The sequence below is a fragment of the Antedon mediterranea genome, chromosome 4 (genome assembly GCF_964355755.1).
Source record: "Antedon mediterranea chromosome 4, ecAntMedi1.1, whole genome shotgun sequence".
Taxonomy (NCBI): Eukaryota; Metazoa; Echinodermata; class Crinoidea; order Comatulida; family Antedonidae; genus Antedon; species Antedon mediterranea.
The window spans coordinates 25,536,388-25,551,803 of NC_092673.1; the positions used below are offsets into that span (position 1 = coordinate 25,536,388).

Consider the following 15,416-nt stretch of genomic DNA (forward strand, 5'->3'; position numbering starts at 1 on the left):
TCGTCGTAGTTAAGCTACTAGTAGGCCTACTGATAAAACCAAAGCCCCTCATCCTATAATATTTAACACAATACCTCGCATGCTATACTCGTGTATCCGCTTTTTTTTAAGTCGCTGCATGGATATCAACCCTCGGGGAAAAAAAGAAGTTTTTCATACATATCACATTTTGTGAATTAGATTACCCTGTTAAACAAAATCAATACATACATTCAATACCTAGATTACAACATCACATACACCTTTACAACTAATTAAAAAACACCACCTTGAATATGTCGTAGATTTTTGTACAAAACCGTACACCTGCATCTTGCCGCCAGACGTCTCGTGAACGGATAAAGCATATTGATTAATAGTATAATTCTAACATTAGTAAAAGTAAAATACCCGTCTATCCGTTTCATGCGCCGATTCACACGGCATTATGTTACAGTACTTATAAAAATCCAAGGCGGTCAATCGGCTACTGTACTTCATTAAAAATTGCTATTAGGGTTCAATAGGAATTTGCGTGCCATACACGAATTATCAATATTAAAAACTAATCAATGGTTGTACATTCTATGAGAGATGTTATAGGCTAAATCATTTTTGGAAAATGTGTATGAACGAAAATTCTGCGGTAAGCCTACTCAACACTTTAGATATCAGAAGGTCTCTATGAAATTAACTACAGTAGGGCCTATTAGTTATTATATTGACAGTGGAATGTATTTTCCAAAACCATGGCGCTTAATCCTTTTGGCTGTTTGCTTTACCGTTTTGATTTAGCTTTCATGCTTATTTTATTTGGATCTTCATTGCTATAAAGTTTTCAGTAATTTTAAATATTTAATAGTTATTTAATTTGTGCGCTTTTATTGATCCCATTAAGAACGTAGCACGTGTGCAATTATTTTTTTTTAAATAGATTTACGAACTGTGTAATCTTGAACTCAAACAGAGAATGAATTACATTAATGTTTCTGAAAGTAGGTCAGAAAGATCCGGTCGTATGAAAGGAAGGCGATAGTAAAATCCGTTATACATTTTGCTGTATTTCTGAAATACCACGAACAATACTTGCGACATGTATATCTACTTAATCTTAATGGTTTGTCAATGATTTACTTGCTTATAAAAAGAAGCAGCATTATAAGAGTGCTAATTCCATTTAATAATGTGATAAATCACGACTCAACCGATACTAAGTATCATTATACGGTACTCTACAATTCCTTCCTTTCTTAGGTCATTTTTTCGATAATAGAGAGCAGTGGCCGTATTCACCTATCACACATAAGTGAGATATTTCCCTTAAAAAGTATTCAGTTAGATAGGCGATTGTTCTTTTAATTCTCAGGGTAAGCCTTTTCTCTTAGCATAAGTGTAACTGGTAAATATGGCCATAGGAAACTCAATTTAATACAGAAAATAGGCTTACCACAATAAACTAAATAGGCCTATTATTGTTTTTGTAAATTAGGTTCAAATGACATAGAGTAGAGTCTGGTTTTAATAGGACACGTCGATGAAAATTATTTTACGGTCGCCATAAGTCACAGCACGGTTTAACCAAGACAATCTAACAACATGATGCTGCAGGGCTCCGAAGACCAAATGGTTTATCTGTGGCTGCGACACGATCAGTTCCGCCCCTCAAACTCGCGCGTTTAGTTTAGAACTAAAGACCTAAGTTAGATTAAAACCGTTTAAAACTAAAGTTAAATTTAAAATATCTAAATATACAAACAATATCTCGTATATATAAGCTTAAAAACAACCCATTAACGTAATATTTTAATAGATAAAAAGAACATTCCAATCCCAGTGGGTAGATAATGACGATTTAAGTATAATCAAACAAGCCGATTTTAACATTAATTAGTTAAAAGCATTATTTTATATTAAATATCGATGTTTAAAGACGACAAAGAATATTTATATTAATTTAACATGTGCACACAAACTATTTTCATAATAACGGCGCCACACATTCGAGTCGGATTCGAGTACAGTACTTTAGTAAGCCTTACTGTTTTTTCTTCGCCATATTTAATAATAATAATAATAATAATAACAATAATAATAATAATTATATTTAATGCGCTTACCATAGTAATGAACCTATGAATTTCTAGGCTTTAGATAAATCATACTTCACTTAATAATGATAAAATGAATTTAATAAAATATGGATATTAATATTACAGATAGGCAATTTATATCGTTCTCATTGTTTCGCGGACAATACGCGTTTATTATCCGCGCGTGACACTCGCAGATTAGATGATTTTTTTCTACATTAAATAACCCACGAATTTTGCACGAGCAATGCACGCGAGTATATATTTGACATACCGCTGAGTGGCAATTGCACTTTAATGTCATTGCACTGTGCGAAGAATCAATCGATAATATGATTCTCTTATGCATTTAATTGACCGAAAAACAGTTTAGTTGCAATTAAATAAAAAATAACATACAAAATATATCATAATGGACATTTATATGAAAAAAAACACAATAGCAGCCTTTTAGCAATATCAATTTATCTATCTACTCAATGCCATAACTCATATTGAATAGTCAATAATGTAGTTATTATTTTAAAAAGTAAAAATAAAAACATACACGGCCTCAAGCTTGGTTCCCACTAGCGACGCAACGTAACGCAACCTACACGACGTAAGAAAATGCCCTTCCAATAATTGTGTTTGCCCCACCTGCGTGAAATCAAACTGCGATTTTTGCAGCACTGTTGCGTCGTCGGTTCCCACTTGTGATTACGAGCAATACAGCACTTTGCGTCAATACGTCGCTGCGCTACGTTCTAGTGGGAACCATGCTTCAAAATGGGTTTCTTCCGCTGCATATTATTGCTTTCGTTCTGTGGCATTGAACAGCAGCATGCAATGGTAATCCACAGGTAGCATACAGTATTCAACCTGGCTAAAGATTTATGCAAATGTACGTACTCATCAATGAAAGCAAGATAGGTGGCAGCAAATTTTACTTTTCACTTTTACTTACAAACCATACTGGCGCCCTCCTACATTATTTAATGTTTGTTTAACAGGTAAAAATAAATTCGATTTTATTAAACATTTATTTGTATAAATTAGATGATCAAATAAGTATTACCGATTCCCAGTGCTCTCTCCATATTATGACAATACTTGTACAGTGTTAAAGGAAAATTTCATAATACATCATCTCATGTGCAACACACGACATGACTGTATCGTGGTTATCTATGATGCAATGCGATACGTTATGAGACACATGTGATGCTGTATTACATAATTTTCCTATGATACTGGAGACATTTTCTCGACAAAACCAGTGAAAGAGGCAGTTCCAGATTCTTAGTTTAACCACCAGAAGCAGACCTATAACGACAGATATGGCAGAACAGAGTAAAACACACAGAATATTTTATTCGTTATAAGCATTTTATTAAGAAAAACTTCATAGAAACCGGTATTCAACACACGTGTTCGATTAATAGTTCGTATTATGTACTGACGTTAATGACTGTAAAATGTTGAGTTTCTAAATATTTTATTTGCATCTTTAAAATGGCCATATTTTGTAATATTTTACAACAACAACATGGTGAGAGATTGCACATCAAGTGAACTTAACAAACTACCATTAGACCACGTGTCACGGTTATTCCGTTTAAAGTGTGGTTCCCACTAGGACGCAACGCAAGGACGTAAGCGCAACGTAAGCGAGTTGACAAATCAAAATCGATGGACTATTCAAACTGTCGCTTGTCATTGGTCAACTCTCTTGCGTTGCGTCTACGTCCTTGCGTTGCGTTTTTGTGGGAATCACGCTTTATAGTCAATTTCATTGATGCTTAAAATAACAAAACATAGAAGTAAGTCGAGATACCTTTTTACTGAGTTGATGCTTTGAACTTTTTTGTTTGTTTTTTTTCGATATCGGTAATAGTGACGGTCGGGTAGCCGGAGAAGAAGGTCACGTTGCGTTTTTTAACGAAATCTGGATGAGTACAGCTTGGTTCCCACTAGCGACGCAACCTACGCAACGTAGGAAAATACCCTTCCAATAATTGTGTTTTCCTCCACCTATCCCCACCCCCCGCCGCGCCTGCGTGAAATCAAAACTTCGTTCGATGTTTGCAGCACTGTGCGTCGTCGGTTTTCACTTGTGATTATGCAATACAGCAATTTGTTGCGTTGCGTCCTAGTGGGACCCACGCTTAAAGATTGAACGGTTCTACTCGTTTTACTATTTTGAGGGAATGTACCTTAATGCTTGGTTTTCACGAAACACAATAACGTAACGCAAAGTAAGTGATTTTACCAATCACAAGTGAAGGATTATACAAACTGTAGCTTGTCATTGGTTAGCTCGCTTGCGTTATGTCTACATCTTTGCGATGCGTTTCTAGGCTATAAGATCTCGTGTAAAATAGACTTTTAAAGCAGGTATGTCCTAAATGCACACAATAAACAGATTCACGTGCTTTTCGATGGACGAAATGTTTAATATTAAATAAAAAAGCTCATGGGTGGGATATAATTATTATTTTATATATGTTTTTAATATATTTTATATATATGTTATACTTGATCAATACGCACATATTCTTTACCATTTAATGGTTCTGTTTGTTCCTCTGTGATATCGTTTAAACACACTTGAAGTTCAGGAGATATATGGTGGTTTTTGTTAGCGTCAATCGTGGTCGAACTGCCGTTTCCATTGACTGATTTATTTGGTGAGACGAATGACATGACGTTTGTCAATGCGGTAAATTCAGAATTATCTCGGTCTCTGTAAAAAGCTTTACGACAGAGAAGGCGCTTAAATCCACTGCGAAATTCAGTGTTTGTGGAATATATCAAAGGGTTAAGTGAACTATTGATCCAACCAAGCCAGACAACAACATAATACGTTGTAGGTCCTACGCAATCGCTGCAAAATGGCTTTATACAATTTACAACAAAAAAGGGCAGCCAACAGCAAACGAAGGCACCCATAATTGTTCCAAGCGTTTTTGCCGCTCGACGCTCACCGCGTGCGTGTTTTTGATGACGTGACAGTTTAGTTTGAAGACGTATCTGCCTTTCCTGTTTTTGTGCTTCTAAATATATACGTAAGTACAGACCAACCATGATAGCAGACGGAATGTAAAAGCTAATACAAGACGATATAACGGAGTAATACCTATTTAAGGCGAAATCGCATTTTGGGATATCACAATCAAGTAGTCCTAAATCTCCTGGTTCCCGGTGTATTTCAGTTAAAACGGGTACAAACGACAAAAGAGCAGAAACTACCCACGCAGTCATTATCATTATTCGTGACTTTCTTTTTGTCATTTTACTCTGGTATTGAAACGGCATCATTATAGCCCAATATCTATCCAAACTGATAACAAACAAATTTAAAATGGAAGCGGTTGACATCATTATATCCAGCGCCGTGTGTATATCACAAAAACGACCAAACGGCCAATATCCAGCCGTTGTATAAACAACGTTAAAACTCATAACAAGTAAAGCGACGAGAACGTCCGAGAAGGCTAATGATACAATGAAATGATTTGTTATTCTTTTCCGTAGATGTCGCCAATTCAATACCGATGCGATGACTAGGCAGTTTCCAAAAAACGTTGCAAGTGTTATGCACGTGAGTGCAATACCTGCCGCAACTTGCGCATTGCCCTCTGTAGGGCAAAGTGGATTTCCGGAAGAATTTGTAGATGATAAATGATCGAATCCATCGTTAATCAAAGCACTTGTTGGAACCCTTAACTCATATGTACTATTTGGTGAATTTTCATCCAACACCGCTGTTCTATACGGCGATGTAAGTCCGATTACAGTCACGGAATATAAGTTAGGTTGAACGGCTTTTGTAGACATATTTGGTGACTTGAAGCGTTCGACCAGGACACGAGATCCTTACGTTGTGATTTTCATATCATGGCTGTAAAGATATATAAAAAAGAACATGACATTAATACAAAATATACAAAAATATTTATAGCTTGGTGGTTAAGCTGCTTCCAAGGTTCTGGGTTCGAATACTGTCATCTCATGACAAAATAACGACTCCATTCCAAAGATAAAAGTTGGTACTGTTAACAGTTTGTCACTCTTTGAACAAGAACAGTGAGTAAATATTCGCTTATGGTAGGTCTATATCGTGGACAGTTTCCTTATAAAAACAAACAAGCACTGTACCCTCATTACTGTAAAGTCTACCTTAAGTAAAAAATCAAGAGAAAATCTTAAAATCAAAACCGTATTTACAAGAATGTCAGTAAGTAAGAAGACAACACACTCATGGGGATCGTCTTATGCTCAGTTGAGTGGAAATACCAACGCGGTGATGTTCCACGACAGTAATGATTATGTATTAGCTTTTTTATATAGTCATATCCAAAACCTCAAACCATTGTTATATCATCAAACAGACTAATACACATTATTAAACCACATTTTGTAAACAGTGCCTTATTTGATCGTTTAATATGGGCCCAGCAGAAACGATAAAACTAATTGACAAAAGAACCGGAATTTGTAGTCAACAATCAATTGAATCGAATTTCCAAGATAGCCTGGAAGCTTTAGAACCTCCAGAAGATATGATGATCTATAAAATGCGCAAAAATCGATTCTTGTCGCCATAAATAGTCATTTCACGCCTAGGATCCAAAAATAGTTACGAAGAGCTACTCCAGGCCTACTCACTATGCAATTATGGCCGTAAAGTCAATCGCCGAGTTCTTTCGTCATTAACTTGGTGGCCTCTGATTTTATCGCATCGAATATTAAGAATGATAGGCCTATAATAATGTAACACAATGGTGGGTTACTAATTTTAAAGCTATAAATCGAGATGGTTCTAAGTTTGTGTCTAAATTGTGTCTTTGAAGACATTATTTTAAATATAGAAAAATCTTACTTAATTGATTGAAATTTTCTAAATTCCATTACAAATTGTATCAACGCAAGGAAGTAACGTAAATCGAATTAAAGATTTTGCACGATACCTAAAATGTAAATTAAAGTTTAAGTCATCTACTCAATTTATTGAATGATATACTTTACTGTACTTACTGCCTACTCAATTTGGTATGTATTGATAATAGTAGTTAGTTAGTACTTACTGTAGGCCTACATAATATTATGCACGATAATACCTTATAAAATCAGTTACTCAATTTGGTGTATTGATAATAGTAGTTAGTTAGTACTTACTGTAGGCCTACATCATGATATGCACGATAATACCTTATAAAATCAGTTACTCAATTTGGTATGTATTGATAATAGTAGTTAGTTAGTACTTACTGTAGGCCTACATCATGATATGCACGATAATACCTTATAAAATCAGCTACACAATTTGGTATGTATTTATAATAGTAGTTAGTTAGTTAGTACTTACTGTAGGTCTACATCATGATATGCACGATAATACCTTATAAAATCAGCTACACAATTTGGTATGTATTTATAATAGTAGTTAGTTAGTTAGTACTTACTGTAGGCTTACACCGTATTTCCAAAACAGACGAACAAGTACAATCACATAAAATCTTGCAACTCACATTTATTGTAAAAAAACACGTATTTTTATTTTACAAAACTCAATTGTCACACTTGAAACTAAATCAGACGGTAACATGTTGGCGGCAAACGTGATGGAATCAAAAAGATAGCTAAACAGTTCTTCACTCCAGAGTACGATCATTGCGTACCATGCTGATATCACAATATTAGACGTGTTTACTTTACTAAGCATCTTCCACAGCCTTTACCAAACTGACCAGCGTAGCCTATTGTCATATCGAAGCAGATAGACGGCTTTGTGTTTAATAACACTTAACCTGTTGAACAACATGCAAAATACATATCGATTTGTTTGAATGTCAAACAGCTACAGATGCCTGCGAGGCGTTATACGCTCTCCCTGGACAACACAACCAATTTGCAGGTCATTTACACCTTGTCAAAATATGTTTACATATAAAAAAAAAACTTTTGACCGAAGTTCGTAGTCAGTTTACTTAATTTAACGTTTATCATCGACATGATAATAATAATAATAATACTAATAGAATATAACATATAACATAAATGTTTTTAATTGGTCAATATTAAAGCCGTATAAACACATTTAATAAGTTGATGGTAGGCATACCTCACAGCGCATGCGTAATTATGAAATAATTTGGATACGGTAGTGTGTAAAATAGGCTTTATATTAGCAATAGGTTCTCTAGCGTATGCCTAAACCATAATACAGCGCGTACAATAAAATTATATATCAAAGGGCAATTTAAAATAAATATAATCCAGTAAATATTAACAGAAATGTATTTTTTAGAGCCTGGATGGCAGACCATCTGGGAATGTAGTATAGAGCTGGGGGTCCCATCAGGCGTTTAAAATCAGCACTGCTAACTCTTATAGCAGCCCCTGCATCTAGTATCCGCCTCAGATAAATATTTTGGCACACATGGCGTTTCATACGTATACTACCTGAGCTTGTATTTCAAAATTCAAAAACGTCGACTGGTGGACTAACAAAAAAGACAATAATAAATATATATAAAACGTATCATGCCTTTTCTCTGACCAAGAAGGACACTAGACGACAGAAACCATCGATCAATGATAATAGGTAATGTAGGCCTAATGACATTGTTGTTTGCGACAGACTTCGGCCATACAATAAAAATCATTGTATAAACATTAGAATTGTTAAACTAGAGAACTTGACTAATGCAAAGCTATTTTTCACGTTTGATTGTGATTAGTCTGGGTTCTAGACCAAATTTTGACTTAATATTAGTAAAAAGATAAATATTTTGGCATATATGGCGTTTCATACGTATACTACTTGGGCTTTTATTTTCAGACAAAAATCGAAACGTCGACTGGTGGACTAACAAAAAGACAATAATAAATACAGACTTGGGGCAAGTCTAGATTGTGGTTAGTGAAATAAACATATGAAAATATTATTTACAATATACATCTATCGATGTTCATGGTTTTTACATCAATATTAACGATGTTTGTGGTTCACTTGACTTTCATATAATCCTAAATTGATTCGATAGATTAGTCATAACTGATTGTTTCAGTTGTTGTTGTTGTTACTTTAGAGTTTCACAGAAACACACACATGTTGATTAACTTTGACTTGTTCTTGTTTGATTATACAATGTGATCGGTAGTACACGATAATCACAACATACTCCTCCTAATGTGGGGGGGGGGGGGGGGTGGCGGCACCTCTTACAGGGGACACTCCTATTAATGAGAGACACATTTCTTAATAACGATTCTACTGTATAGCAATTCATAAACAATTTAAGTATGGTAGTAGTTTTACATTAGAGAAAAAACTCCATGATGCAAATAATTTTACTAATTTTGTACCAGATTTTGAGGGTTACGGGTGGGGGACGAAATGGGTTCTGTATATAGATATTCACAGTATCCTAAGAAGATTCCGTAATATACAGCATCGAATGTGATACAGTCTTATGAGATTTTGCTACTGATGAAATAATTGTTGTACCCGAGATAGAGCACTAGACATTGGGTTGAGTGTTACATGTGATACCGGTATATTAACAATTATAAACATTATCCAACGCAAGAAGAAAATAAACATTTTATTTAACTGCGACGACGCTTACTTCTCGAGGTAAGCTGATTTGTTCTTTAAAGTAGAAATTAATTTCTTTAGCACTTTGTGACTAAATGATAAATTGGCTTGATTAATTTAAAGCTGAAATTATTTATTATTTAAATATATAGAATTTAACAACAACTCTTCGCCACAAGGGGGGTATTAGTCATTAAATCTTCATCACTGAACTTCAAAGACTTTAAACACCGCATAACTAAACTACCAATGGCGTTAAAACAGTGGCTAAAAGAATACGTCTTGTTCAAAGTATATACAATTATAAAGTGTATTGAATGTTTAATGTATATAAAATATTCAGGTATATCGAGCTTTCAAGTCTTGCATTACAGCTATATAAAAGGGCGGCCGCAGGCTACATCAATTTCCAGATTGCAACTCTGTGTTATCCTCTTATATACCAACGTTATTCTAAATATAATAGCAGTATTATTTTATATTACACATAAGAGGGAACCCGCTCCAATCCCCCATCCCAAAAAACACTTCTTTGAGACGGGGTTTAAAGTGGGCCTACAGGATAGTTTAACACTTTCAGTTCCGGTCATTTTGATACCGGACCCCGTTTGTTTAGATTGTAAAAACGTACAAATGCTCTTACCTGTCCATTCCCTGGCATTTTATATTCTTATACTTATAGCACAGAGAAATAAAAAATAACTTATTTTGCCATGCTTATAGTAATAATCTCAATAATATGTCTGGTTGTCTCTCCTGGGACAGGAAGATTGAGGCAAAGGCCTATTCTTTCTTATTTATTCCGTATATGGTCTAGCTTTCGGTAGCAACAGCTCGGTAAATGTTAATAATTGTCGAAGAAAGTAATATGGCTGAAGGAAAGTTGAACGTTTAAATACATTCTTTAGCTGAGGGAGTACTCAAATAGACGAATGCTTTATCATGAATAAGAAGATAACCATCGGTCACTAGATGACCATCTGACACTATAGAAGATGACCAGTCGGCAACTTCAAACAAATTCAAAACAATAGCATTTCTTACCTTCATTAATTCGCAGACATTTTAGATATTCTTCTGGAAATGATAATATACTTTCTTTAAAGTTAAACATGAAAAATACTAAAAAGAAATCAATAATGCGTTGTTCTTAAAAGCTACACGAAATCAAAATAAACAGTTGTTGTTGAATTGACGCTTCTTATAGAATACTGTATCACCATGCATGGAGGAACATAATATCAATATAATGGTTATACCGGAAATGCGTATTTACACAGAACGACATAAAACACAACAACAATTACATTATGTAGTAACAACACAGAGGCTTAGGAATAGATCGATCGTTTTACCTTGACTTTGGTCTAGTTTAATATAGCAATAGAAAGATCCGTATGCGTCATAAGGAAAAAGATCAGAAACTACGAAATCATTATCGACTGTCAGAACATGAACAAACGTTAGGCCAATCATGGGTAACCGTAACAGGAACAGACCTTACACTTACAGTAGCCTATTGTATTGTTCACAATGTTATCTCAGTTAGTTACTGTTTGTTGAAAAAAATAATATAGGCCTAATATTCATTCTTATGAGCGCATAGATCTCGATGTGCTGTATAAAATTGATGGCAGAAAAGGCAACATAAATGGTTAAAAAGGTTGTTAGAAAAGACAGCCTTCAATTGTAGTTGTATGCCGACATACATAAGAATTTCTTTCAGAAATAAAAAATTAAGTAATTCGAATGTTCGCAATTGCTAAAAGAACACTGCATAACACCATGATAATTGGAGCAGTCAAAATGAGTGCCGCGATCAAATAAAAGTCGCGTTGAAACCGCTGAAAATGTCATAGCGGCACTTAATTCATTAATTATAGTACTGCAATGGGACCTATGAAGCTTAATTGAAATGAAAAATTTGTTTCAAATCATAACGTTAATTTTAGAAAAATCTATCAGCTTATCAAGCTATAGTCAATTACAACAACACTAAAAACAATCCGTAATAATTAAAATAGATACCGTACATTTTATGTTTTAAACGTGCATAATGACATGAGGTTGTGGATCCTGCTTTCTTTTAAGCAATTGTCAATAGCGTATGCGTGTGAATCTTGAATACCATGTACATATGTCTAGTTAGTCTTGGGTTCTAGACCGAAATTAGTGAAAAGATAAATTAATATTTTGGCACATATGGCGTTTCATACGTATAATATATAAGCAAGTAGTATTCATAGAAAAATCGAAACGCCGACTGGTGGACTAATAATTACATATATAATAATTACATAAAAACATAAACAAGGCCATATACATGGCTGCAGTCGCGTTCTCAAATTTGACCAACCGACCGACCAATCTATCGACCAACCGACCGACATAGTAAGCTGTTGAGTCGCGTTTGCACGCGACTAAAAAGACAATAACTACAGACTTGGGGCAAATCTAAGGGCTAGTGTTCATTTTACAACAAATATTTAACGCAATAACACAACATTAGGTCTTCGATAACAGGCGGACATTAGTCACACTAAAAAATAGTGGATAAAAATGTATAATCCTAAAAATCAATTTAAATGCTTATTCTTTACTTTAATTGTAAGAAAAAAGAGAGGTCTCACACAGCTCTTAGTGTCCGTTATAATTTTGAGGAATATTAAAAATGAACCTTGAGCCCCGGAGGTTGATCTTGTTAGTCAAATGGTACTGTACAACCTTATTTTCAGAATAACAATTTAACTGCCGGAACACAACTTAATTTATTCATGACACTAATTCATCGTGTCATTCATCTAAAAAGTAGTTCAGGGTACATTATTTAGGCATGTGTTGTAATTTATGTTCATCTTCATTAATTATACGGTATAGTGTGCCTAAGCCGGATATGAGTTCCAGTTCCAGTAGAGTCCTGAAGGAATCTTTCTTGTCTAGCGAAATTAATGAAAATTTAAATGTGAAAAATAGACGTTTATGTGTACAGTCGTTTATGTATATTAACTGTGCATAAACGACTGTACATTGACGTCTATTTTCCACAGTGGCATTTTGTCATTAAAAGTACTTAACGTTCTTTTTTTTTTTTTGTCTGTTTTACATTTGGTTTGTGCTCACTACGGACCCACGCTGGCCACAGTCAAGCCTACCATGAACGATGGGCTGGCTGAGATGGACCAACCGGGGTAGTTCTCCCCTACTATTCCGAAAGATACACTGGTTTATTTGAAGTTCACACGAAGCAGATGTGTACACTGGACCTTATCCGAGAAGACTTGGACAGTGCTCATGTGTCATTCACTATCTTGATCATGGAGTAGCACTCAAACTGGGACAGAATGCCTTTAATAAAACAAGAAATATTTCTTACAAAAAACGCTGCTCGCTTATTGAAAAATATTTTTTATTTCAAATGTTTTTGAATGTGTCATTTTATTGTCACATAATAGTTATTTTACCTGAAAAAAATTTAATTTAAAGCAACAAATACTTAAATTGTCTGTCAGACAATGGTTTTTGGGTTTCTTTTCTTTTTTTTATACGTGAATAAATATTATTTTTTTGTTACAGAAGTGAATACTCAATTTCTGTCACTTTAGTTAATTTTATTGCTAAGGTCAAATCTGGGGGTCACTTCATCACCCTAGATATTTCAATTGTGAAGTATCCTATTACTAACACAAACTTTAATGGACTGTTTTGATAATAATTCAATGAATATCTGACAGTGAATATACCAGAAATGCTTAGGGATTTGTAATTTTAGCATGACATGTCCTAATAGACTCTTTCCCAGACGTTTTTTGGGTCTACTGTAGCAGCTGGAATCAATAAATCATAGTGGAGTTTCCATTTTCACAAAACTGTCTGTCCTTAGAACTATAACTGCTGCTTGCTTTAGCTTCTGATTTAGTAGTCCTAATGGGACGTAGCGGGCTAGAGCAGCAGCGTGATTAATAATCTACGCTAGTTTACCGTTTTTCAAGTCCTTCGTTTCTAGCCTATTCGCGGTTATTTCCATTTTGTTATATTTTACTCATCTTCTACTAAACGGAAACGATTTGTGTTCATAAATGTCTATTCTACAACATCCTTCTACGATTAGAGTTTTTTCACCCAATAATAGTTCAACAAAAAGCCTCAAGGAATCAATAAAAGCCAGAAATAGTTATGATCAAAATGTAAAGAAAAGATTCAACCAAAATCTAATAGATATGTTTTGGTTAAAATCTGATTAAACTTTAGTAGTGTAACATGCATGGTTATTAGAAAGCAGCAGAATATGATTGTTATTGCTGTTTGATATTGTCATCTACATTAATCAAAGGGATTATGACAGAAACGGGAAGCATCGCATATTCTCGTTACAACAGTAATTAAATTAAACGAACCGCGACCTCAAAAGCAAAAAAAGTAATAAAATACAAAGCAAATGGCAAGTAACGGATTCAAGCACAATAGCGCAGATGTTACAGGGAAATTAATTTATTAAAACAATATTCATGAGGATGTAAGTGGAGTATGGCTTGGTGGTTGTGATGCTTGGCTACCACTCCAAGGGTCCTGGGTTCCCGTCACGTTCACGTCAGGATTTTTTTCTAAGGACAAAATTACAACTCCACTCCCAAAGACTTGTGATATGACTTTGTTTATATAGAGCAGCTTTTTTCTTCACCCTCATTAAATATGGTAAAAAAATAGACACTATTGAAGGGATTACAGATGACGCAACCTTCTCGTTGTCGTCTGGGACATCACTAGGGGAATGTAACCATTTTTTAGGAGACACCTCGATTAAGGTCACCCTATTCCCATTGCTGTATGTCCACACTATCTATTTCCGAAGTATCATAATATTTGGTAATACAGCATCTCATTTATATCACATAACTGAAGCGCCCATGACTCTCATCTCATCTCCTAGTAACGCTATAGAAACTCAGTCATGAACGAAAAACAATGTCTGAAACTAAAAAAATAAATGGGTCTTAAGCCGACCTTAGAAATACAAACGGAAGGATTAAACCACGATTAAGGAAGCGAGTTCCCACTAGCATTACCACCACAATCGTAAGGTTTCGAGGAATAATCATATCAATCAATCAATCAATCAATTCAGTACAATAAATCAAATCATTACTACATAGACTATCATTTAGGAATTAGTTTGAACAAATGTTAATACAGTAAACTCTCTGAAAACCGGAAACTCTCCCAAAACCAGCCCTTTTCTTGAGATCCAAAATGTCCCAAATTCAGTTTTACCAACTAGAAACACATTTCGAATACCATTCCATAAAACCAGACATAATGCAAACCCAAAGGTTTCTGGTATTGGGAGAGTGGCCGTGTATAAATACCATAGTGAAGAAAGGGAACGATTGTTAATTATTATTAAAAGTTGAGATGTTTTATATTCCACCCTTAAGCTTTGTCTACACTATCAAACTTTATGTTGCAAAACATTTGATGTGTTCATAATAATATGGACACGAATGCGTCATATCACTACCATGTTTGAGAAAATCACACTTTTGAATAGTGTAGACAGAGATTTAGATAAATTCTCGGATTGTTTAACTTTATCAAGTTTTCAATTGGCAGTTCGCAGACAAAAAATAATTAAGTTTATTTTAAGGATCTGATTGGATTAGAACAATTTAAATATTTATAAACAAAGTAAGATTTGGTATATTATACTTGGCAATTTTACGACTTCTTAATCTAAATAGTTAGGCCTACCTACCATGGATAACTTC

The 15,416-nt window shown here is 34.5% G+C and overlaps 1 protein-coding gene across 2 annotated transcripts in view; it reads right to left on the reverse strand.

Moving 5' to 3' along the window:
• Positions 1-2,516: 2,516 nt before the first annotated feature.
• LOC140047044 (D(1) dopamine receptor-like) overlaps positions 2,517-15,416 on the reverse strand; it is a 77,423-nt gene continuing 64,523 nt past the window's right edge. Inside the window, exons 1-2 of one of the 2 annotated variants that reach the window (XM_072091840.1) lie at positions 10,699-10,855; positions 2,517-5,952 (exon numbers count right to left, since the gene is read on the reverse strand). In XM_072091840.1, coding sequence (XP_071947941.1) covers positions 4,581-5,888 — 1,308 coding nt within the window. In that variant the 5' untranslated portion in view covers positions 5,889-5,952; positions 10,699-10,855 and the 3' untranslated portion in view covers positions 2,517-4,580. Of the gene's footprint in view, positions 5,953-10,698; positions 10,856-15,416 lie in introns of those variants that run through there. The other variant, XM_072091841.1, reaches the window with a different exon arrangement.